General features: G+C 40.5%; 1 protein-coding gene across 3 annotated transcripts in view; it reads left to right on the forward strand.

The window, feature by feature from the left end:
* zdhhc14 (zinc finger DHHC-type palmitoyltransferase 14) overlaps positions 1-25,846 on the forward strand; it is a 34,483-nt gene extending 8,637 nt beyond the window's left edge. The window contains exons 3-11 of one of the 3 annotated variants that reach the window (XM_044047727.1): positions 3,954-4,114; positions 13,603-13,755; positions 16,350-16,487; positions 17,518-17,566; positions 18,940-19,042; positions 19,550-19,659; positions 20,720-20,825; positions 23,283-23,305; positions 24,654-25,177. In XM_044047727.1, the coding sequence (XP_043903662.1) occupies positions 3,954-4,114; positions 13,603-13,755; positions 16,350-16,487; positions 17,518-17,566; positions 18,940-19,042; positions 19,550-19,659; positions 20,720-20,825; positions 23,283-23,305; positions 24,654-24,705 (895 nt within the window). In that variant the 3' untranslated portion in view covers positions 24,706-25,177. Of the gene's footprint in view, positions 1-3,953; positions 4,115-13,602; positions 13,756-16,349; positions 16,488-17,517; positions 17,567-18,939; positions 19,043-19,549; positions 19,660-20,719; positions 20,826-23,282; positions 23,306-24,608 lie in introns of all 3 variants that reach the window. The other 2 variants (XM_044047725.1, XM_044047726.1) reach the window with 2 other exon arrangements.
* Positions 25,847-26,182: the final 336 nt, after the last annotated feature.

Genomic DNA, 26,182 nt, shown 5'->3' on the forward strand with positions numbered 1-26,182 from the left:
AGAGTATACATCATGCATGTTATCTTCAGTAGATCTAGGTCAACTGGACTAGCTTAAGTTAGGTTTGCAGACTTGTTCACCTCTCATCCACAAGGCTTCTTTACCTCTGTTCAGCACTGAAGATGACTATGACGTGGATGAATGAAAATCTTCACAGATATCATGGATGCTATAAATTGCCGGATTTCCATTCTGGGCTTTCTTTGCTTGTTAGGTTAATGTACTAAAAGCAAGCTAGGTTTTATAGGTTAAAATGAATTTATTTATGTATTTAAGGAAAGGGACAATGTAAACATTGAATTGTAAATATGCCAGGTTGTAGCCTGAGGCCAATTTCTGCCTGTAGTCCCTTGGCATGTTGATGTTATAAGGGATAAAATTGAACAAACACAGGGACATGAGAGCTCACAAAAATACATCCGTAAATGTACAAGTTGATTTGACTGTTAAGTTTTCAACTAACACGAGCTCATTCACATTTAAAAGAGAAATTATTTTCCCCTAATCTCTGTCCTCAGCTGCTCTCTAATGATCGCATGTTTAAATTGTGACTGTAACAAAAATACACTGGCACTCTGAAAAGCAGAAACTCAGTCTTCATCCTCAGCAGCCGTATGTTTTGTTGAAACATTTAAATGCTTTGTAATGAATGTCACCATGCTGTCTGCATCTTGTTGAATGTCTTTCTTTTATTTTCATTCCTTGGGGCTTCAGCTCACTTATGTGTCTGTTTCCAGGGTAACCACCACATTCCCTTTCAGAATTCACCATATCTTACCACTGGATACTGTCCGTTGCCATGACAACAAAGATCCTAAATTCCCAGTTAAATATACATCCCGGTATTAAACAAAGGGGGTAAAATGACGATGTAGCTTTGGAAATGTCCAGTTCTTTCTTTCATGTCCACATTTTACAACAGTCTAGTGTTGTTGGACTTGGCTCAAGGTCTGAACCGACCACACTCGACGAATGATAAATATTGACTTCCTGTACGTTGTTTTTAGAGGAGATTTAAACTGGGTAAGATGTTCCCTGCTGGCAGCTCATTCACATGTTTATCGATCAGTGCCTATTGGATGTGCAAGCTTGCGGCTGCATCCATCCCACTTCTCTCGCTCTCTCCAGTGATTTTACTGTCTTCATTATGTTCCTGATGTCACACATACAGCTTCTTAGGACAGTATTGTGCTGCTCGGGCAGTTGTCTCTGTCACCACAGCTTGCCAGAAGACAAGTTTTGAATTAAAGCAACGTTTCCCAGGAAAACGGCATACATCTACACGTTCTGTTTTCCCCGCAGAAAAATAACACTTGAGTGTGTTCACGTGTTGAGAACTCTGTGAATATTTTCAGTCTGGCGCTTCATATGTTCATAGATTATTTTTAAATAATTCAAAGTTTGGTTTGATTTTTACAGATTGTTACAGATGTAGCGCCCTCACTCAAAGTTGGCCAAGCTTTTTACAACTGTAGTGATTTTCCATTAGCATCTCTAATTGGTGGATTCCATAATGTGCTGTGTTACTAATCAGGCTGAATAGATAGCAAGATTGAATGCCGTGATGAATAGATGTTGTTGACATCAGACTTGAATTTTTGCTTTCCAGGGACAAATGCAGACGGACATCTGCAAAGTGCAGCCTACTACTGGTTTTCTTTTAGATCCCCCATGTGAGAAAAAAGAGGAAATACAGCAATACATAGTTTGGTCTAATAACATATCATTTCAACCACAATTAGGGTTTCAAAAAACGAGTTGTTACATTTGATATTCGTACCTGGCCTATAGCTCCGAGCTTAGGGGGTCGTTTGAGTGATAAGGTTACAGCCTTCACGCACTGGCGACCTTAGACAAGAAACAAAGAGCTGAGCTGTTCTCCAGCATAAATGGAGAAGTCAGCTATTTCTAGCATTTCTTGAATTGTGCTGAGCGCTGCCTAAACGGTCAGAAATCAGCTGCTTTTCTTCTGTTATTTGTTTCCACTCTGGATGTTGAAGAAGATATTTTTCAGAGATATTAACATAAATTGACCCCTGAAAAATGTAATATGTAATTTCACAAAAGTCTAGATTTCTACAGCTAAAAATATTCAGTCTATATAACTTTTGGGTTTTGAAGATTGTAAGACGGCAGAAAGACGTTCGGGAATACGGCCTCAATCGGAGAGGAAAATAATCCCTGTATTAAATGACATTATGAGGATACAGTGGCTAAACATGTACAATTTATTGTTGAAAACATTGAGGAAATGTCCAACTTAACACAGTGTTGTCCTGTCTGGAGCCCCCTGCTAATGTCCCACACAACTGTTATTTTTGCTCAAGATTCACAAAGCATCGAGACGGTGGGTGCTCAGTGGACCTGACAGTGACCAGTCCGATGAGGTTTTTAATGGAAAATCAGTTAGTTTCACAGTTCAAATGTTGCTCATTAAAAGTGTTCCATATATCTGATTCAGACATGGTCACGTTTTTAATGAAAAATTATCTTTTATTTTGTCATTTTTTTCACAGGTGAGCCACTATAGCTAAATGGCATGTTGTACATTACTTTAACAATAAGTTATAATGCCAGCCACTCGTGAAATCACACATTCTCCCAATCCTTTTTATCATTGGTGGAAGCCAACATGGCACACCTAAATATAGTTTGGCTCAGTTTATTAGATTAACTGGTGTTGGCACAGATGAGCGGATGTAACTGCCCTCCTAAGGTGAGACCATCTGAAGGCTGGTGAGATGTATGACAGTGGAGTCATGTCCTTTAACAATCTATAGTATTATATGACTTTTTATGGTGCATTTGCTCTGAAATATCTTTGAACGAAAGCCTTTTGACAAATAAAACCAGATACGTACTTAAAACCGCCGTGTAAAGCTTCTGTTGATTTTTGTTATTTGTGATGTTCTTATTCTGCCTCTGTTTGGTCTTTGTGAATAGAAACGGTGTAACATTATTTCATATACAATACCATCAAACCTGACTGATGGAGCTTTTGTGTGTTTACAACGGCAAAGCTGGGGCAGTCGGAAGCAAGACGCATTTACCCTGTCAAACTGCTGAACAACCAGCTTCTTTGAGCAGCAGAATTCTGAAGCTTTACCTCAGTGCTTATTTGTGTTCTCAGTCATATTCCAACCTGTCTGCAGCCATCACTTTCCTAGTGCAATGTTGCTCTTGCCTCCATCTGTCTCGACATAAAACTCATCACTCCCCGCTCCAAAACTAGAGTTTTAAGTTTGTGATGCACAGAATCTGTTTGCAGTTATCTGCACATGAATGAGAGGTTTCGCAAAAATTTTGGCTGATTTTTATTGAAAACCTTGGCTTTATGTGCTGTACTCCTTTTTGCATTCCTTAACAGCAACTCCCAAAACATATGGCTACCATATGTTCGTTTAGTTTTCCTTGTCTGGTATGGCTTCTATTTGCTGACCTCAAATGGAATCTAATAGACCAAAGACGAGCAAATGAAATGGGATGTGACGGCATGGGCTGCACCTCTGTGAGACTTAATGTGATTACTGTAATAACCACCTGCACTGTTAGACATTTAATGGGATTATGTGAAGTTGTCTCATTAGAACAGATTACAGCACAGGGGACTGACCCTTGTCTGTTAATCTGCCTGTCTCTTTAAGAGGATATATACACTTATTGGTCATTAAATAGCAAGTATACGGGATATTTATATATATATGTATATGTATATATATATATATATATATATATATATATATATATGTATATGTATATGTATATATATATGTGTATATATATGTGTGTGTATATATATATATATATACATATATATATGTGTATGTGTATATATATATATATATACACACATATATATGTGTATATATATATATATATGTGTGTACACTTACTAGTTATTTGTTTGCTGCTCATTCATTTTGTTCTCTCTTTATCTATTTCTGTCCTATCAGTTGTAAGTACCTGGCGGAGGAGTTGACCCCGATCATCCCGGTCATAGGAGGTGCGCTGTTTCTATTTGTGCTGGGCACACTGCTAAGAACCAGCTTCAGTGACCCAGGGGTGCTGCCCAGGGCAACCCCAGATGAAGCAGCTGATCTTGAGAGGCAAATAGGTAAGTCTATGCTGAACAATTTTGGCTTATGCTTTCTTTTCAGAGAGGTGTCTCTTTGGTGTTTCTGCCTTTATTTGATAATCGACAGGGAAGGGACAGATAAAGCACATGGCCTGAGACAAAGGTTATGATATACAACAACTGGATCCACGGACTGAATATAATGATTGCAATTATGTGGCACATGCTGTAACCATTCTGCCAGCAGAGCACTGTTTTTAGTAGCCGTTAAACTTCCCCATTCATCTTTTTGTTTTCCTCCTTGTCAGAATACTTCTATCTTGAATACTGAATCTGTCTGACACTAAGAATTCTTTGTGCCTATACAACCTTCTATCAAGAGATTATCTTGTTGATCTGGGTTCTGTAGTTTCACTGTGTAGCTTGAGAAATAGGACTGAATCCTCCCTTACATCTTGACGTCTGTATTTAGTCTGAGGTGAAGAATTTATGCTGTTTGTTCCTAACGGCCTTTGATCCGTTTTCCACTCTTGAGCTATCCAGAGGTCCCCATTTGATGCATTACCTCACTCATAAATTGCATTCTGATAACCTTGGAATTTAATTTATGATGTGAAAGGTAAAACTGTTGGTGCATTAGGAACCACTTGGTAACTGAATTACCAGCAATCACATCAGTTGACGATTGATCACCAAGGGTCAGAAACTGCCAAGGCTACTTATTATGGTTTTGATCAATTGTGTTCATGAAAATCACAGTGTTAGGGTTACACAGGTGTCTCCTTGTTGACTTTGTGTGACGTTTTTGTTTGAATAAATGTGTAGTTTTTTTTCCAAATAAATCCAAGGAACCCAGTATCTGGACACAGATGGTGACAGATAACATTCAGGCTTCATTTATCTCATATTTGATATAACTCAAGGAGATTGTGCAGGTGTTGCTACAAGCAAAGTAGGGGTGTGTGATATGGAAAAAATATAATTTGACAATGTTATTACAGTAAGATCCTGATTTTATCAAAATTGTTGTTGTTTTTACTATTTTGCAAATTACTAAACAGTGCAACCAAACTATTTCTTCATGCAGAAGAAGATCAAGAAGATTTCTGAACAGATTTGAATGAGTTTGTATAATTAATAACGTGTAGCAAGTACAATGGACATTTAACAAGTATGTAAATACACTCAATCTCCACCACCTTCAGTCTTAAGTTATACGTTGCCTCTGCTGAATGCAGTGTGGCTGCTCTCTTACCTGTTACACTCACAGCATATAGTTTAAGAAGCTGCCTCTTGTTGAAAAGGTTTGTCCTGTTGCCATTCGAACCTCATCTGTGCAAATTTTTGCAACTAACTGTTGTTTGTGCATTGACGTTTGGGGAAAAGCCAAACCAGTTCCATATAATGGAGGTGGAGTTCTTTTTATTGACCATCTCCTCCGTATTTGTTTTCATTGTCAGCCATGGCTTCCCACAGCACTCTGAATCAATGAAATGGAATAGCAAATCATGTCATTTGGCTCAGAACATAGAACAACGCATAGAACTGCAGTGTATAGAGAGTGTGCCCTACAGATGAGATGATACTACCCTTACCTTGAGTAACCTTGAGTAATAACTGACTATCGTGGTTAACATCTGTAGCAGATATAGTTGGCTGTCCTGTGGCATAGAAATGTGTGTGATCTCTTCTACGCGACATTGCCTGCTTGTATGTGATGGCCGAGTGAAGACTCCCTCTACCCTCAGAAAATTGTATGTGTCTGTCACAAGATGAAGCAACGTTAAGCTTTTATTTTCTTAGTAAACATTATGTGTACTCTTACTCTTGTCATGTGTGCACTTGTCATGGTTGCAGGCTACACTGCAGCCTTTTATTTGCTCAGGCTGAGGCAATAGCGTCCTTGTGCCCTGTAGCCAAATTGATTAAAACAGCTTTTAAAAAAAACCTATAGGTTTGGTGCTTTTACTTAAATGTTAAGTGTGATGCTCCTGTTTCCCAGTACTGGCATGGCTTCCCATGTGCTTTAGGCCACTAGGGCCTCATTAAATAAACTCTAGACTGGCTTAATTAATCTCATTAGGAGACTTGAAAGCTTTCGGAGAGAAGGTGAAGCATAGAGTGTGGAGCAAGGGGCTGAATCGGCAACGTGCAGGAGTAACGTGTAATCTTGGCAAGCATTTATTCCGAGGATACCCAAATTAAATGTCTAAAGCCACTGTGCCCTGCTCTCTACCATCGGTTAATTTAATTTAGCAACTTGTGCTCATGTCATAGAAATGTTCCCTTTCTCAACTGGAATCTCTTGTTTAGTGACAAGTGAGTGTCGTCAGGTTGTTGAAATTGTATATGATGGTTGTAAACGTTTTGTCTGGTTATAGTGATATTGTCCCCACTAGCTTATTCAATATGTGGCTGCAAGGCAACACATGTAGCCAGACGGATTTCAAACAACCTTAGTCGCACCAATTAACTAAGGTTGTATTTCCACCTAAAAGTCTACTGTGTTTCTCCGCATCTAATGGAAATTTTATATATTGTGGCGCCATGGCTTCTGGAGCCACTGTTAGCAGTGGTTTTTGTTGGCTTTATGTGTGTGAATTATTTGAAGTGACTGTAGATCGCCCTCAGTATTCAATGTGTCAAATGATTGACAGCCTTCAGATTTTTCCATCATGGTAGAAGAAATGAAGGAGAATTCTCGGTCAATGTGACTCCAGCTCGCCTCTTTTCTTGGCCACAGGCATAAAGGTCCTTAGCCCCTCTGGGGTGATGATGCTAGCTGTGCTAAATGTGCTTTCTTACCTGGGGAGGAGGAAGAGTTGGGAACTGCCAGACATGGAAGATGGATATGTGTAGCAGTAAAACAGTGTTTCCCCTACCATTATATTAGGGGTGCCATGCCCCGCCCCCAACGGCACCCCCAGCCATACCTGCATGTATGCTTAAATAAATAAATAAATAAATAAATAAATAAATAAATGAATAAATGAAAGAAACATGAAACCATGATTCCTCTAAGTGTTTGTCTTTAAGTAGATTATGGAGCATCACTACTTTATGGGAACAATTCACCCTATATGAAAGTGTTGAGATGAATGTTTAGATTTATTTTTGATTGAGCAATAACTTGGTGGTTGCATGGTTGCAGTGCCTCATTGTGTACCTTGGCAGTGTTTCAATGAAACAGCCACTTCCCATTGCATTTGTGATGCTGCCAGGAAACATATAGCCTGCTTTAGTGTTGTGGCATTATAAGTCCCATTATCATCTTCCATTTGAAAGAAAAGGGCTTGTAATTGTGCACAAACACACACACACACACACATACATACTGACAGACAGACAGATAGATAGATACTTTTAAATGGGAAATTAATGATAGCGAGACCTAAAAGTTGCTGCCTTTTGGACAGCTTGTGAAAAGGTAGGAAATCTGTTCAAATTAACTTTCTTAATGGAATTTCATCCTGTTTTCAATATCTAAGGCCCTGCATTTCCAAATTATCAAGCCCCTCTTTCCCCTTATGTCTCCCCCTTATTGTTGTTTTGGTTGCTGTTTGGTATAGTAGCTATGGCAGCTTGACATGCAAGACATTAGTAGAACATCTGTAATCTCTTAGCTTATTCATCCAACTCCATCCCAAGCCCCAACCAACACTTTCGTTTTTATCACCCGTCTTTGCTCTTTGACCATTGGTTTCCAAGCAGTGATTGGAATGAAATTTATATATTTGTTAAGGGTTTAGTGCCCACTGCCCAGACTGTAGAGGCCTGCCACAGACTAGTTTATTCTGCCACAATTTAATAACACAATAATATATAGATGAAATATTTAACATGGTGTCATGCTCTGTTACTTTACTGTAGAGCCGTGTGCGGTGCATCAATTTACTCACGCTCTCCTTTTCCCCGCAGACTCTCTCCGTTTCTCTTATTTATACTGGTAGTTTCTGCTTCAGCTGTACACATTCTTACTTGGTTAATGTAGTTCCCAAGCTTTTATATATTTCCTCGCAGTATACAGTAATCACATTTTTTAAGCTTTTAGGATGCTGCCAGTTACCATTGCATTGCCCTCTTTGTTCCATGTAATATCAATATTTAACACATTGTTACATAAATTCTGTTTCTATGTGGAGCACTCAGTATATGTTATTCATTTGTAGAGCATTTTGAGACGTACAGTATTTCTAGTATATAAGGTCCATTGTAAACCATCATAGCATCGTCAACCACACTGGACCAGCACTGCATGTACTGGGCAGCCAAATTTGTGTTAGTAAGGAAACAAACACTATGGCTATTTACAGATATCCTAGCATAGGGTTACCTCATTATCACCTGCTCAGCATGCAGGCAGAATACAATATAACCAGTTCTATCTTTCTAGGTGTTCAAGAGATTGTGTCAGTCACAATAATCAAGCCTCACAAACTGTGCGTCCCATTTGTACCTCTATCTCTTGTTTATTCCCCCGCCTCTGTTGCTTTCAACAGAACTCAATGTTTTTTTTGTCTCTCTGACTAAGACGGAACTTTTTTCCCAAGATTTTTTTCTTCTTTTTCTTTTTAAATCAATATGACCTTATGTAACTGTTTAGATTCTGACAATAAGAAAAGAGCTGTCACACTGAGGGAGCACGAGCAAAACTGACACATTTAATGTCAATACTGCTATATTTTACTGGCGTTTTTTCCCCCATACTTTATGTTGAGGTCAGGCTACATATTTTCAGCACGATTATAGCCCTATCCGACATATGTGGTGTGGTTCTGACATCTGCCCTGTGTTATACCATGTAGTCAGTTTTCATTTCAGATTTTTGTGATGAGATTACCACCAGTTCCCTTTTTATTGATTGGATTGACTGTCCAACCTGTTCTCACAACCCAAACCCAAAGAGCTACTTGATGTCCTCCATTGTTGTGTGTTGTGTTGTTGTCTGTTGTGTCAGGTTCAATGTTGTCATCGGTTGTCGTCACACCTGTACGACTTCATGTTACGTATCTCTTGCCATCAGGCACAGCCCACATTCTGCATTTGGCTGTACGGGGTGACATAGCTCAGTGGTAGAGCGAGTCGTCTTTCTTACTTACTGTACTTGAAGGCTGTGGGTTCCCGGCTCCACTAGTCCACATGCCGATGTGTCCTCAGGCAAGACGCTTAAGCCCATGTTGCTCCTGACGGTTGTGTCAGCAGCGTGTGAATGGGTATGCGGTGTAACTGTAGTGTAACGCAGCTTTGAGTGGTCATCAAGACTAGAAAAGCGCGATATAAATACAGACCATTTACCATACTGTACCAAACACACACAGCAATAAACACGGCTTTGATAACATGTGTGTTTATTGTCTTCTTTCTTGTTTGGCTACATTGATGAATGGTTACATGAATTCATAGCCTTGTGACTGCTTAATGCAAAGATGGTGTAGTCTGATTTCGGCATTAGTTGCAGTTTGATTTGCAGTTTCTCTTATTTACTCAGTTTAAATGCCCTGCATTAAATCAAATAAAACATTTTCTTAAATCGCACATTTGAAGGCGTAGCTAATATTTGAGTGTTGCAAATGAAAAACCACAACCTCTCTCTCATCATCTATATATATATATATAACATATAGCATATCTTAATTGCAGCAAACATTTTTGAACCCACCAGTAGACCATACAGTTTTGTAATTCACCAGCAGCCTCATAAATATTTGATGGTGTTTTAAGTCCAAGTGCTAGGAGGCTCAAGTTCGACACCAATCCTATTGATCTGTTGACTAAACAAAGGAGAACCTAATGGTTGTACAGGATGAGACATCAAGGTCTCTCATTCTGCATGTACTTTAGCAGAGAAAGCTGATGACTGTGCCTCTGCCGTCATTGCTGTCTGCCAAGTGCTTTAGCCTGTGGAAACGCAGTGCGAGTGGGCGTTTTTGAAGTACAGACCACCTCAAACAAAACTGAATATGGCATGTGTGCATGAGTTAGCATACATGAGGCATAATACTGGATTTATGATCGTTACTCTCAGTGTAAACTGTCATGGAAAGAAAGTGAAATGAAGAGATGTAGCCTAGCTTGGTTTCTTCTTTTTTATCCCCACTTGAAATGGAGTCAGGTTTATCTCTTCAGTGTGCCACATTTGATGATGCGTGTCTGTTTGCTTGCCCAATATGTCAGGATTAGAGAGGCTGGCATCAGTTAATCGGTCATGTGCCAAATCCAAAAGACTCTACCGCACTAATTGGAGTGAGAGATGGCCAACACGGCATGCTTCCTTCCTTGAATCCTTCCTTCCTTCCTTCTGTCCTTCCGTCCACCTTATATGGTCTAAGCTTTTTTTTGAATGTCAGCTGTCATCCAAAGTCAAGCCAAGGAAGCTGTTTTGGTGAGGCACAGATTTAGGGCCCCTGTATGAAGGATGAGCACACCATGAGGCGATCAGTGATATTCAGGGTTTTCATGACTGCTGGATAAATCAGTATATGGATGTTTGAAGGTGAAGATTTCAATGCTTTGTTATTATTTTGGATGCATGCATGGAAAACGAGGAATATATTCCACGTCTTCTGTGAGAGGAAAAGCAGTCACATTGCAAAAGATGAATCATTATGCTCTGATAAGACCTTGTGCTTGGAATTGCTTGATTTAATTCACTAGTTTTTGAAATAGGGGCAATGATTACTACCCACCTATTTCTCTGCTTTCAAGTTTTACTTTTCAGCTGCCACCCACCACTGCCATCCACTGGTAGTGTCCTCTGACTCTTCCCACTCTGCCAAGGTGTATAACTTAATATTGAACTGAAGATTGCATAATGTGGTCTTTTTGTATGAAGATTAAATCTTGCTGAGGAGACAAAAGCAGACGGCCTGCTGCTGATGCAATCAGAGATACTTGATTGGATGATGTGATTATGGTTCTGCCTGTTAATGCACTCAATGGAAGAGTAAACTGTGCCATCTTTTAAGGGTCATGGATGGCTGCAGCCAATTACAGCTGGGGACAAATTTTACACTCCATCATCAATAAACTAAATTTGTTTTGGTCAACAGCAGTCTTAGAGAACAGAAGCCGTTAGTGGCGGCTGCTTATTTCCAACTTCACATTTTGTGTCCTGTAAATGCTGACCAACTCACTGCTAAATGTCATCAAACGTATCAAATCTGCCACCAATTGAAATGAATCACCTAAGATCGTGTATTTCACATGACTGCACTGATTCCGACTCTATGTTGTACTCTCAAGTCTAAAAAATTAAAGTCAGAAATGTAATCAGCCAGCCCATACACCATGATGGTTAGTTCTTTCCCAATCACATTGAACTGCAGTATAAAAATCACAGTTAACCCCAGGAACTTGCATGAAATACATGAAAATGTAATAAATCTATTTGGCAGTGTTGGGATGTCTGTCCTGTTACAGTAATGAATGAAACATGCCCTTTTTTTTGAATGGCTGCCACGATTATGATTCATCCTGGTACTTAAACTGCTACTGTGACTTGCCTTCTCCCTCCGCCCTCAGTGTAACTAACCACCTGAAGTCATAATTATGTCTGATTTTGTGTTTGCTGCATAATAAGTAAAAGGTGTGCACCTAGTAGAAAGAGGTTCTGTTACTAAGCCACTTGGCCTCTCAACTTTTGCATTTGTGTTCTGCTGGTACACAGACTTAAGTCCATTTTCAATGATTATGACCTACAAAGGGAGCCAGGGAGTTGAACACAGTTACTGACTTTTCACTGATACTTTTCTTTGGCTAGTTATTTGATGTGAGAGAGAGGGACAGAGAGACAAAAACAAGCACCAAATACATTACATGTTGGACAAGACAACAAAACATGACAGCAACATTGTCAAAAATAATTGTTAGAAAACACGGGGTGTCCCATTTTGTTAGGATACATCTCAACCACTACCCCAATAATCCAGTTTCAAGGGGTATAATCCAGACTTTGTGTTACTTTTCTTGTGTGCTGTATGGAGTGATTTATGCCAGAGGTAAAAAATGTCCCTTCTATTCCTTCTTTATTGTCAGTCTTGCTTCGTTTGTAGTCTACTAGTCCCCAAGCTTACAGTGACACGGACATGAAAAAGATGGAGATATAGAAATGATTGTCAGCGGATGGTGGAGCAGGTGACAGGAGTACAGTACAGCTCTCTCTCTCTCTGTCTTTTCTCTCTTGGCAGGAAAGATGACAGAGTGAAAAAGTATGCTCTTATACATTAGGTATGAGTAGTTGTATTAGTGAGGTATTAACATATGACTTACAAATGCTGTCGTTTATTTCTGTGGATCTACCCTATGCTTCTGTGGATCTCGTTAGGTTTCATTATACAGTGAAAAGTTGAGGTGAAGCAGCTGTTACTGCTGCTACATTCTAGCTTTGTCCAGTACCCGAGTTAAGCATTTTCCAGCTTTCCAGCTTTCCCAACCTTCACTTGGATAGGTCTCGGATTCTAAACTGCTGATGAGTTGTTTGCTCCAGAGAATGCAAGACAATGTTGATTGGTGTTTCCATAACCTCAAAAAGCTAAGTTTGTGATGTTAAAACATTAGCATTATTATATAGATCCCAACGCATGCTTTAGCTGTCTTCTCCACTGCTAAAGAGGAACCCTACAGATGTTTATTATAGTGTATATTTGAACTGACAGAATGTGTTATTTGAATTATATTGTTACTGTAAATGATGGATGGTTGATTGGATGGATGGAGCTTTGCTTTTCCCACTCAAATAAAGGGTTGTCACAGGATGTCAAAGGGCATGAGAACAAAGAGATTATAGGGGAGAGCGAGCACACTGTAGGCATTGATCATGGAAGAGAGAAACTCAGTGGAAGAGAACTCACTTGCTGCAATTTCTCTGCTCTTTTAAAAATGTCAAACACCCACTCGTGCACCCTTCCCCCAACACACACACACACACACACACACATGCTATTTTACTATCGTTGCAACGGGCTTCACTGTAAATTATCTCAAAATGATCTTCCTACACATGCACACACAGCGTCCCCCCATTGTACATCAGAGTGCTTAAAATGAACCGAGCAATAATGGAACAGAGGCTTTACCTTTTATGGCTTAAAAAATTGCTATCATCACCCATACTTACTGTTTAGTCTGTCGTCACCTGCCGTCTTACTTCATAAGGTGTTTTCTTTCTTGCATTGTAGTGTGACAATCTGGTGTTGAGTGCATTTTAAATTCCATACTGTTATTTATATTACCTTTTAGAGTTTTTAGGAAGTTGTGTGGACTATTTTAAGTTCATTAGTCTTAAGATCAATTCATCCGGGCAACTTAACCTGACATCAATTTTAAAATGTATGTCTAAAATTTTGATTTCTGGGTGACAAAGTAATGATTTAAGCATGAATGGAGGTTGCAGTACAATCACAAATTTTATAACCATCAGTAACATACAGTGCTGCTATGTGTAGTGCAGTAGCAAAAGTGTACTAACAGTCTTTTGATTTACATTCTTATACATCTCTTCAACTTTTTGCTTCTTTTTCCTCCCTCAGATGTGGCTAATGGCAGTACAGGTTACAGACCTCCTCCCAGAACCAAGGAGGTGGTTATAAACGGCCAGACAGTCAAACTGAAGTATTGCTTCACCTGCAAGATCTTCAGACCACCACGTGCCTCCCACTGCAGCCTGTGTGACAACTGTGTGGGTGAGTGACATTCATGCTCTTCTCTGGTTCCTGAGTGGTTATTATCAATAAAATAATACAACTGATATCATATAATAGGCACAAACAGTCAAAACTCAAAGCCATCACTGAACCATCCTCTATATTCTGTGTATGTTTTCTACTGTCTACACTCATAGACTCACAACAAACACACCTTTTGTGTGTGAGGAGGATACAAGCCAAAATTAATGTGGGGTTTGTGACGCACACCTACAGGAAATGTACAGTATCCAGAGTTTTTCTGCTCCAAATTACCAGATGCTCAGTCTCTGGAGACAAAGCAAAAAGAGCACAGTGATGCATCTACTAAAGGAAGGAGACGGAGGCTTTGAAATCAGTGTCCTTATTCACAGCCCCTTTTTTGAATGTCATTTTCCTTGTCAGGAGCGGAAGTGTCTGAAAGCCTGGGGAGACGGGGAAGTAGAAAACACAGTAATCAGATGCAGCGGAGGCACACTGGCAGGAAAAAAAGACAGACTAACAGCTGAATCAAAAAAAGATTGGAGGCCAGAGTGATCTAATAAATTGAACTCCTTGTGTAGATTGTACTTGTGAACTACAGATGGGAGGGTAATAGAATATTAGAGACATACCCATAGTTGCATTGTCCTGACTGCAGGTGGGTGGGAATGATAAACTCCAGTTGCACGTGTTCCATTCATAAGAATTATATTTCAGCTCAAAGCCTCAGGTCTCAACCTTGTATGGTGTTGCGTCTCTCCAAGCATTGTCATGCTTTAGGGGTAACGTGCATGAATAACAGAGAACTGTGTCCTAATCTTCTTGTCAAAATTGTAACAAAGACCTTTTCTAGCATTTTTTCTCAAACGCTGAATGGTACTGTTGTTTAGTTTTAGTTTAATGGTTGGTATAAGTAACAAGTTTGTTTTTTAAATTTATTTTTGTAACATTCCGGTACCAAACCAAACCGATGGAGACCTTCGTGACACGGAAAACTCTGTTTTTCAGATTCACATGATCTCTCTTTGTGGTACAGCCCCTAGAGCTTCCTCACTTCTGCTCTATAGTAAATAAATAAAGCAGGATAAGATGGTCTTGACTGTGTTCTATTGTTTATAGATGCTGGTCTTCATTAATACATGGCCAGAGGGTTGGGATTCGGTGATTCTAGCTCTAGTTTGTTGTTAATTTTTTTCACATGGGTTTAATTACAGATCATTGCACCATGCTTAAATGATTCTCTTTGGGAAATTATGTTAGGGAATGATAAAATACATTACAAAAGCTCCAGTATGTAACTTCCGTCGCCAAAACACTACTCCTGTCGCTACGCTGCCATCACTCCATCAGTCCTGATGTAGAATGCATTACTCTGTGTAACCACAGACAAAAAAACAAAACAGTCATTTGCAGCTGATAGGCTCAATGAGCATTGCTTGAACTCATTTGACCGTGGTTTGGATGTAACGGACATTTATTTATATTGAAGTTCCACACAAACGGCCGTAATATTAATATCCACTGAGATGAGCTCTGGTCATAATCTGATCTGACAAGTCGTAGCTATCCCCTTTAGCCTTGCTTGACCATGACAACTGTTTCCCATACACTTTATTTTAACCAGGCATTGATTATTAAAGACAAGAGCAGGTCATTTCACCTCACTAAACAAATAAAGGCTCTAATTAATTAGGTAAGAGGCTACCGTCGTGCACAGCGAGTAGTCCACACTTGGGGAAAAGACTGTGGAGAGGAGTCTGGTTACATAACCACACTAGCAATCAGCTCTTGCAGCAATCTGTGAAATGATAAGCATGCTAGATTTGCCCATGGTTTCTTTTAATTAAATATCAGTGACTCATTTTTATTATTATTATATCATTTCACATAAGATTTCTCAAGGAGCTGATTATTTCTCGCTACATTCAGATACGTAGCTCACTGCATTCCAGACATTTAATTCGTTTAACAAATATTTAGATGTGTTGCATGTAACACCTTCTTCTCTACACATTTTGGACAGGGTGTCTTTAAGGTTTCACGTCAGTGCTTATTCAGTCAAATTCACCGTCAGTCTCCGCTTTACGTGCTCCATGGAAATTGGACAACATTTTTTACTTTACCTCCTTTCTTTTTCTCTTGACTTGTCCCCAAACTCTCTCATATTGATGTCTCAGTGGAGGTGCATTAACTGATGACACTGTAACGTGCTTTAATCAGCCATTTAACCTTGGACCGTTCCAATGTGATGCAATTTTTTTCAACCATGCCCATAAACAGTCATGTGGGCCGGTTTTATTAGCGAGATATATAAATAGCCAGTTTGTAGTATGTGAAAATAAGACCCAGAGGGACACTTCCCCTTTCACTTTGTTTCCCACAGTTTTTGATTCTCTCTCTGTCTTTACACACAAGAACACTTAGACATCTTGGGAGCAACACAATTTCTAAATGATGTGTTCTGGGTTATGTACCAGGTTTCTATTAATTATTTGCATAAGTCCATTTGTATGACAAACAGACAGGGGGGGTATTGCCATGACAGCACTTTGTCAGGTTTGTGTTCTTGTATCCAAAATAAACTCTTCCACTGTCTCTTGCTGTCCATGCAGAACGTTTTGACCACCATTGTCCCTGGGTGGGAAACTGCGTGGGAAGGAGGAACTATCGTTTCTTCTACATGTTCATCCTCTCGCTCTCCTTCCTCACCATCTTCATCTTCGCCTTTGTCATCACACACATCATTTTAAGTAAGTACACACACACACCAGCAGGTTGTAAGTGGATGTGGTGAAAGGCTGCAGAATTCTGGCTCGTTACTGTCTCTCCAGCTGGGAGCAAGCAGTGGACTGCTAGGCTCCCTATCAGCATGTGTGTGTGTTTGTGTGTACATGTGTTCACATAAATGTCAGTCGATCAATGAAAATAAAATACTGGCCCAGATTTAGTAGTATAAATCGGCCAAAAGGCCAAAAAAAAATCATGCCTTGGTATTTTCTAGCTGAAAAGCAGTACATCTTATTTATAACCACAGGTATTTATAGCCCCCACCCCCTGTGTGAGTTTTTTTCCCCTCCCACTGGACTTAAAGGAGCCATATGCATAAAGCAGGTACTACAGTTCCTTTATGACAAATTTAACAAATGTCACAGTGACTTATGGCATTTTTCCACTATATAGTACCGCCTTGAGTTGAGTTGAGTTGCACTGGTGGAAACATGGCATTAGTTGTTGCATGTTGTTCAGTAGCTGTTACTTGCAAGGCTTCAAATTAAAGGTTGTTACTCAGGGTGTAACGGTACGCAAAGGTCATGGCTCGGTATGTACCTTGGTTTTCACTGCAGATGCCAAAATACATCTTTACTCTGTAAACAGCAAAGTTAATATTTCTTTTGCACTTTTTCAAACAATTTGTACATCTTTAATTAGAATGCATAGATAAATGGTCTCTCAGACTGTTGTGAGTCACGGAGATGCCAACTATACACCAAGTATAGCAGCTGGGCAGCCCTTCATTTTTAGGCCTCTTTCTGGCTCTGTCCTTTTACTGGTTAAATTGAAACACCAGTTTAATTGAGCAGAGTCAGCCCTGCTTAGTTCTTGTTGACACTTAAAACAGCAGGTCCAGGGTGTGTAGTACCCAAAATTTGATTGAAGGTCCCACATTCGTTTTGTTTTGTTGTTAAACCGGCATTTGCGTTTCCGTAGGACAGTGTTTTATGTCGTAAAAAAGATAGTGGTATGTTGTTGTCTAATGAAAACTTTTTTCTATGTCCACAGGCTCTCATAAAAAGGGGTTTCTCACCGCACTTAAAGATAGTCCTGCCAGATATCCTTTCACTTAAATGTAACTTTCTGCATGTGCCACAGGTGTTTAAGTGTGATTGTCTTATTTCTGCTGCTGTGTCCTTATTTGTCTCTCTTTAAATATTTAGCCACTCTTTGCCTAGCATAAATTGAACTGCTCAGCAAGTGACTTATACAGGATCCTCTGTGCTTTGCCATGTATTGCCACTGTCACTTACTTCAGAGTTACAGTTCTTGAGTAGCGTGTGTCTGATTAGTCCTGTTCCATCGGGCTAACACAGCACACTAAAGCAGCTCCACTCTCTCTCTCTCTCTGCCAATCCATTTAGAGGCGCTTTGATTTCATCTGACTCCACAGAGATGTTGTGTGAGCGAGATTCGAGGGGATGTGCATGTCTCTCTGTGTGATGGATGCCAAGTGTGCGCTCGAGGTCCTAAGCTCCAGTTCTTACAAACTCACACTGTGAGTGAGGGCTGTTCAGTATGAACCAAAATATCATAATTTGATGGAATAACAATACACATCATTACTCATTGCCTCTACCTCCTTTTCTCTGCAGCGTTAATTGGGGCACGTCTTTACAGATGTAAGCTGCAACAACAGCTGTCATGTCCTCACATTCTTTCAGATTCTTTTCCATATGGTTTTTTTGTTTGTCAAAAACAGGTTTGAGCCCCCAGCTGTACTTTAGAGGCTCATTTGTACACTGTGTTCTGTTTGGATTCTTGCATATGTGGTGATGGACGTCCATGGTGTGTAAAACATTCTGTTAGATTTTACATACGTGCACCTCATCGATGCAGTAGTAGCAGCCTTCTCTGTAGGGCTGAGTCGCAGTATCTGTTCTCTAGCAGAGAAATGTGTGCCAAGCCAAGCTGATAATGGCCCATGTCCTACAGGACTTTAATGAAGGGGAATTGGAGTTGATAGTGTTATAGCAGTCCTTTGTACCACATTAATGATGGTATGTTTTGTCCTTGCTAAAGGCAAAGGAAATTGGAAGAGTAAAAAAGAAATGGTTGGGGGGTTTCGAGAAGATTTGTATTTTATATTATGGTTTAACGGACTTGTTCACCTCGTCACTTATAACCTACATTATGATGAGCATGAGTAGTGTTTGTGGTGTTTGGTATTTGCACATGCTGTATCATAAGATTCAGCTTGGACTGTGGCTGTGTGTTAATGCTTTATGTAGAGCACAGAAATGAGCGTTGTTCTGCTGTCACAGCCAAATGAATTGGTTTCCAGGAACTAGTGGCCTGGGACGGACAGCCCCAAGGCTCTAGGTCAGTGTGCTAGGCTGTGAGAACTAATATGTGTCTATTATACATGTCTTTATACAGGGCTTTTATATTCTGTATTAATGAAATTGTCCTTGACTTTAATTGTGTCACTGTGCTGGAGGTGGTGGTTTGTTTCTTCTCTGTCTGGTCCATAGTGGGCCTCTCAGGCTTCCATACCTACCTGATCAGCTCAAACCAGACCACCAATGAAGATGTGAGTATAAACATGCAATGACTTTTGTAATGTAGAGCTGCACCTATTATTATTATTTGCATTATGAAGTAACATGTTTGGTCCAGAAAATGTCAATCAGCTTTTTCTCAAATGTCTAATTTTGTCCAATATATCAGTCTGAACTCAGAGAGCTTGTGCACGTTAAAATAATAATGAGATATTTGCTACGCTTTTTTTAATTGCATAAGGTGCATAAGTCTGGATCTTCAGAACAATAGCATATTATTGTAAACTTAGATTAAAATATACATTTGCAGTCGTACAAGGAGTCCGAGGAGTATCATTGTCACCTTTGCACCAGAAAAAGACACAGTAGAAGGAAACGGGTCTGTTCATGATATCTTTTCCCGTCGCGTCCTGAAAACATTGAGCTCTGAACGTACGCCACACATCAAATGCATCTGCGAGATTAGCAGGCAATCAGTTTTGTTGTGGTTTTTTCAATTGTCCATGTTTGAAATCATGATGTTGTGTGGGCTCCTCCAGATCAAAGGTTCGTGGTCTTCTAAAAGAGGGAAGGACAACCATAATCCTTACAGCCATGGCAACATATTCACCAACTGCTGTGCAGCACTATGTGGACCCCTGCCACCAAGGTGTGTTGTGTGTGAACATGCACGTTTTTTAAGGAGGTGATTTACGTACTGCCAGATGTCCTGATGATGACGACATTGGTAAATCTTCTCCTTCTTAAAATTCACCATTTCTGTTATAGGTCACAGCATCTGTTGTTTACCACCACCGCCACCATTTTAACGTTTTATTGTGTCCAGAGGCGTAAATAGAATTGTTTGTCCAGACTCCTTGGAGTGTGTGGAGCCGCTTTGAAACGAGCTGGCCTGCAGCCGTTTCTCGAAGCGTAACTACTAAAATACTGCAAGAGCGGAAAGGATTTCAAGCCCATTTTAACCAGATCTCACATCAAAGTGGACTCGTTATTGGATTTCACACTTTTGCTCTTCATGTGATTGAACAAAAATACAGTCTCATGTCCATGTGACTGTAAATGTCCGTACATGTTTCAAAAGACGTCCTGGCTTCTTTCATGTACGGTTTGCTCAGAAATGCCCATTAATCATCTGTGAATCTGTAGATCTTGATTTTGTAGACTCTTTTTCTTTTGTTCTTTTGTTTCTTTGGGGCTGGGTCTTACTTTTCACGACGCTGTGCCAATGACTCACATTTTCTTGTGTTTTTATTTCCATTTCTAACTGAATCCAGCTCAGTAATAATGACCCTACTCTCGCTGCTTTAACACAACCACCAACTAGCTTTGTGTGTTTATTGTCAGTTGTTGTTGTCACACAGGCTGCGTCGGGGCTTCTGCAGCATTAATGTCGGCAGAAACAGTGATTCAGTTCCACAGCTTGGCCCGTCATTTATCACTAACATGTGATTTTCTGTGTTTGTGTGTGTGAGTGGAGGAGTGCGCGTGTGTGTGCACAGTATTTCTTGCACTATGATAAATCTTGCTTGCTGTTGCATTCAGTAAAGTGAGGCATAGTTTAATATTAATTATGTGCATCGCAAGTGTTTTAGGGTTCTTTCAGGTCTCTGAAATGTCTGTCTGGGTGCTACTGGTTTTATCTGTTATTAGTCGTATGTAAAATAATGTGTAAATTAATGTGTCCACCTTTCTTTTTGTTGTCTTTTTAGTCTCATTGACAGACGGGGCTTTGTTAAGTCAGACACACCACAGCTGGCACAGCCGACCAATGGCATCACTATGTATGGAGCCACCCAGTCTCAGCAGAGCCACATGGTGAGACACTGACCTGACTCTCCCAGTTTTGTGTTGATTCTTTGCTGAGATGGAAAATAGTGTGTGGAATCATGCAATATTCGAATTGTTCCTGCCACAGTTTATTATGAATGAAAAGAATTTTACACTGATCACATAAATGTAAGGTTTGTGCCGTCGCTTTCCAGTACAGCTGCGTGCACTGCATCGCTATTTTCTATCAGTGCTGTTTATTCTTGTGCTAGCTCGCTCTCCTCTCCTCTCCTCACTCACACGTGCACCCACGCTATAAGTTGTTTCGTGTCCACTCAAGCCCTTGGAATCCCAGCTGCGGTGACGCATTTACCTGTGAGAACTTTGAGTCATTCGTCTGTATCTGTTTACAGAAACCAAGAGTAATTGAGCCGACATAGATTAGGTTCTAGTGTTCTCTCTAAACCCAACATTTTTAGTTATCTAAATTAACGTGTCCTTATTTCCATGTTTATCACAACATGACTCCTGCAGGACCAGGAGGACACTAAGACAGAATATCAGTTCACAGCAGCCTGACCAATTGAATCTAGCTGTTTTAATTCTATGTTTTCCCAGAACCCGACACTCAGTTCTCACAAAAAAAGCAGATTAACTTTTTAGTTCAAGGACTTCAAACCACAGACTTCAGATCAGTTTGTTGTAGCTTGTGGATGGTTACACTGAGGTATAAGACATTTTAAACATGCTGCGGAATTGTGATATTCTTGTCATATCTCTTTTTCTGAAAATAACAATTCAGAAAAAGATAATGTATACTGTATATAATGGATAATTTCAAGCTGACAATGACATAGCAAGACTTTGTGACTACATTGTGCAAATGGATATTCTCTGTAACGGTGATAATGCGTCTTGGGAAGAAAACAGCCAGTGTCAAGAAGAGGACATTGCTTTACTCTGGTGTGTGAATAGAATAGAAGCAACAAGTCCTCTTTTGTTCGCTTCAGCTTCAGTTTACCTCACACATTACACACTAGATTTAAGGCCTGTTTGCCCACAGCGACTATATGTCTTACAGTGGCGTCCTCCTTCTATGCCACAGTCGTCCTCTTGTTCTTGCTTCTCATTCCACTCATTCTTATCGAGATGTCAAGCGCGAATGTCGTCGTCCGTCTTCAGGACCTGAATGTTTGGACTAGCTGTTACATAATCTGAACATATGAGCACGTGCATAACAACGACCATCTGTTTACAGGGGTCGTGCCTAATCGCGCTGTGTCATGCGATGATTAGCAGGTAGGAGTGATTCTGTTGGGCTGACTGCTGATAGCCAGCGCTGTGTTTAGTATGCATTTGTTAATAATTGAAGTGGCATTGAGTGAAAATGCTCCAGTCGCTTTGGGCAGTTGGAAGAAATGTCTCGTCCTTGATTCATGTATGACCTTGGACCTACATCATCACCAAACTATATATATGTATATATACATATATATATATATATATATATATATATATATATATATATATATATATATATATATATATATATATATATAGTGCAAAATGACTAATATTATGTAAATGGATTAATGGGAACGTCATCTAAGCTTGCTGAGAAGCTTGTGTCTCCCGTCACCTGTTTTTGTGCGCGTTTATCTTTGAGGTTGTATTTCCAACCAAAGCCGTTTTCTTTGTGAGGTCCTCTGCCTGTGATGCAGCGCATCGCGGCAGCCTGTTATGCAGAAGCCGTGTGTAAGTGGTTGCCACGGTAACAGTGCGATAGGATGTCACGTTACACCTCGATAACGTAAACCCTCTCAGTTTTGGGATTTGACTTATGGAAGGAACATGGACACAGTTTGACTGGAAAGCGGATGTGATTATTACAAGGACAAGTGAAAACTATTTTGGTCTTTATTGCTCTTTCCGTCTTTTATTTATTTCTCTCTCTCTCTCAACCGCAATTTCCAGTCTGATAAATGTCAGGGATGAACGTCTTACACACCTCGGCCTCGTTTTCACTCACTTACCGGTCTTGGATTCTGTGAGTCGTGAGGAAGTGCTACAGTCGGCTTCATGACTGATTTATTTATTGTCCAGCTGTCTGGACACAGTCAATATTTAGACTTAATTAAAGATTAAATGCAGTAGAGTTTTCTGTTCTTGATCGGATCACGTCAACCAAATCTAAAACCGTAGTAACCACACAACAAATGTATAATTTATCAGGCAGCTGCTCACAAACAACACTGGTTTCAGGAATAACAAGTAAAAAAAATATGACATTTTATTCCATGTCATTTCAGTCAAAAAAAAGCCCTCGCTCAAATCAGTCTTTTCAGCCACCTGGAGAGAAGCCAGGCTCCTGAAGGTGCTAAGTCTAGAGCAGCTGACATGTGCACCGGATAAGAGGATTGATAATACGTGGAAGCACATCTCATCCACTGTCAAAGGTGGCTATACTTGTGTTTCAATCATACATCTCTAATCTGCTCTCTTTAGGTCAGTGAGATTGAGAAAGAAAGGTGAGCTTCCCGGACAAATCTCTGTTCTTCACATTCTGTCTGTCAGACTTGGGGACTGGTGTGGGAAGGAGGAAGGCTTTAAATCAATTCTCCCATTTCTTTAAATGTTTTTTTTTTTATTATTTCCCGACCTCTCTACGCAAGTATGATTGCTCTGTGGTGACAAAAGGCTAACAGGGTTAAAGCTAATCTTCCTGTAGTTAATGTGTGGTATTGATGACTCTCCGTGTCCTAACCCAGTTGCTCTGCTCCAGTTTCAGTCGTGTGGTTCCCACTCTAAATCCAAACAGTAGAGATCAATAGGTCATGAAGCAGTGACTTCGTGGCCCTGTGTTTTCAGCTGCGTCTGTTGACTCCGGCTCTGTTTTTACTGGGTCAGAGGTACAAGCCGCAGGCTCTTTGTCCAGGGGTCGTTCAGACCTGATATCGACGTCTGTCCTCAGTGATCTGATCACATGTGGATAGCGCCAAGCGTGACTGTTCACACCTGGCATTGAAATGCGGAGACCACAGGAGATCGTACTCAGTGTCCGTACAGTGTGATGTGTGTTAGGGACGGACATTATTTATCAAATATAAGAATATTACAAACTAGTAATTCATAAAACAGAAGTGAAGGGTTCACAGCAGGTTGAGCTTAGAGGAGCGGCTACGAGGTGCATTCAAGAAACCTTCAGTTTCACCGTTTCTGCACATAAACATGCCGTCCACTAACCCTGTGATGTATAGATGATAAATGAGGTAGTTACTGGCATGGAAAGATTTCACTGCAATAATGAATAAAACATTTATCTTTTTAATGTTGTTTCAAACTTATAGAGAATTAAACAAACTTATGAGCAGTGATCATCCAGTAAAAGTACAGTGAGTCAGAGGACATCAGCTGAGGAGGCGGTCTCTAACGCCTCCTGTGGACAGATTGCATGCATGCAGCTCAGGAACTTGAATGTGATTTCTGTGTTTGGATCTGAGGAGCCACTCACGATGGATTCGGAGCTTTCACACCTGTATTGAGCACCATCTGCATGCGCTCAGGATGTATATTAATACCAGGTCTGAACAGGGTTTTGTGGCTCTGCATTCTAACTGGGGTACTAACACCTTTGTCTCTTTCTTTTTCTTTCTCTCATCCAAACCCCCACTTCCCCTCCACATTTTCTTTATTTTCTTCTTCTTGATCCCATGTTCCATTTCCTCTCTTATCTCTTGTGTTTCTATTTATGGCACCTTTATCCGTCTCTTTGACTCTCACGTCACTTCCCATATTGCTCTTTCTTCCATTTTCCTGCCACTTTTCTCTCAGTGTGACCAAGACCAGTGCATTCAGAGCACCAAATTCGTTTTGCAGGCCGCCACCACCCCTCTCCTCCAGCAGCAGAGCAGCGAGCCGGTTATCCTGACGGCCTCGTCTGAAAACGGTGGCTCCCTCCCTGGCCGCACGTCCCTTGCGCTGGCTGGCCCGTGCACCTCGCTCCCCCTCGGGCAGCCCACGCCTCCGACGTCGACCCCCAGCCTCAGCTGCCACGAAGCCGCCGACATGTTACCGATCCATGGCCACAGCCACGCACACAACCACAGCCACCCCTACCAGGAGCCGGTGGCGCACCACCACTTTCTCACTCCAGAGGAAGTGCCCTCGCCCCCAGGTATGCTTCCGTGTGGCAGCCCACTGGGTCACAGCCACACAATGCAGAGTGGCTTCTACAACCCAGCGAGCCAGGACTCACTACATGAGGACTCTGTCAGAGGTTTGGTAAAGCTCAGCTCCGTCTGACCACAGAACACACACAAACACGCACCCTGATACCCTCCTGTGCCACTTTTTACCTTGCACCACCCGCTCTCCTCTTCAGCAAGACTTGACAATTGAAAGAAAAAAAAGAAAAAAAGGCTGTGGTTTAAATTCAGCTGCTAGAAACTGTGGTATTTAACTGAATTCAGTGAAACCTCAGCCACTGTCTTGCCAAATCTCTCTCTCCCCAAGACTGTGGGAGACGGTTCCCTGTAAGATGGAATATACGACGACTCAGACATACATGTCTCTCGCTCCTTTTTTTTGCTCGCACTCTTTCTCTCCTTTTCTTTTCAACTTTAAGGGAAGCATCATCCAGTGTCCATCCCTCCCCCTGGTGACTGGATAAGGGAGTATTCTTTTTTTGTTTGTGTTTTTTTTTCTTTTTTTTCCAAAGTGAAGTAAGTTTGTGAGTCATTTCAAGCCAAAAAAAGAGTAAACATGTATCGATGGTACATGGCATGTTTAAGTCAAAAAGCTGGATTTCTGTTCATGGATCATTTGTCTGACAAGACGTTGTTTTGGTTAAACACAGTTTAGCCTAATTTGCCTGTTGCTGATTGGACTGATGCCTTCCCCCCCACTCCAGACATTCTCAGCAGTGCAAATCTCAGTGTTGCATATCATTCTGCTGTTCCTATGTTTGAAAAAAAAAAACGAAAATAAGAGACTGTTGTACTGTACCATGGTTATTACAACTCCTGCCAATTATATTTCCTGTGGATATTAATAAAAGCGACTTTTTATCAGATTGCGTCACTATTTTAGCTTGAGTAGTGCAAACAGTGCTAAATGGAAGAGTCATGTGGTGAGGACATTTCCCCTAGAGTTCGTCCTGTGACCAAAGCCTGAGGTCGTTAGACATAAATGAGACTGAGTGAAAGCCTGCGTGAAAGCTTCCAAACATCTATGGTGCTCAAACGGTGTTAAGAATTATTCCTGCATTCATTAACATTTGGTTTGAAGCTTTTTGTCATGAGTAAAACAAGATTTCTGATTGTTTCAGCTTCTTAAATGTAAGTATTTTCTTGGTTTCTTTGCTCCACAGGACAAAGAAATCATTAAAAGTGAATCATTTTGGTTTG

This window comes from Solea senegalensis, linkage group LG16 (genome assembly GCF_019176455.1).
Source record: "Solea senegalensis isolate Sse05_10M linkage group LG16, IFAPA_SoseM_1, whole genome shotgun sequence".
NCBI lineage: Eukaryota > Metazoa > Chordata > Actinopteri > Pleuronectiformes > Soleidae > Solea > Solea senegalensis.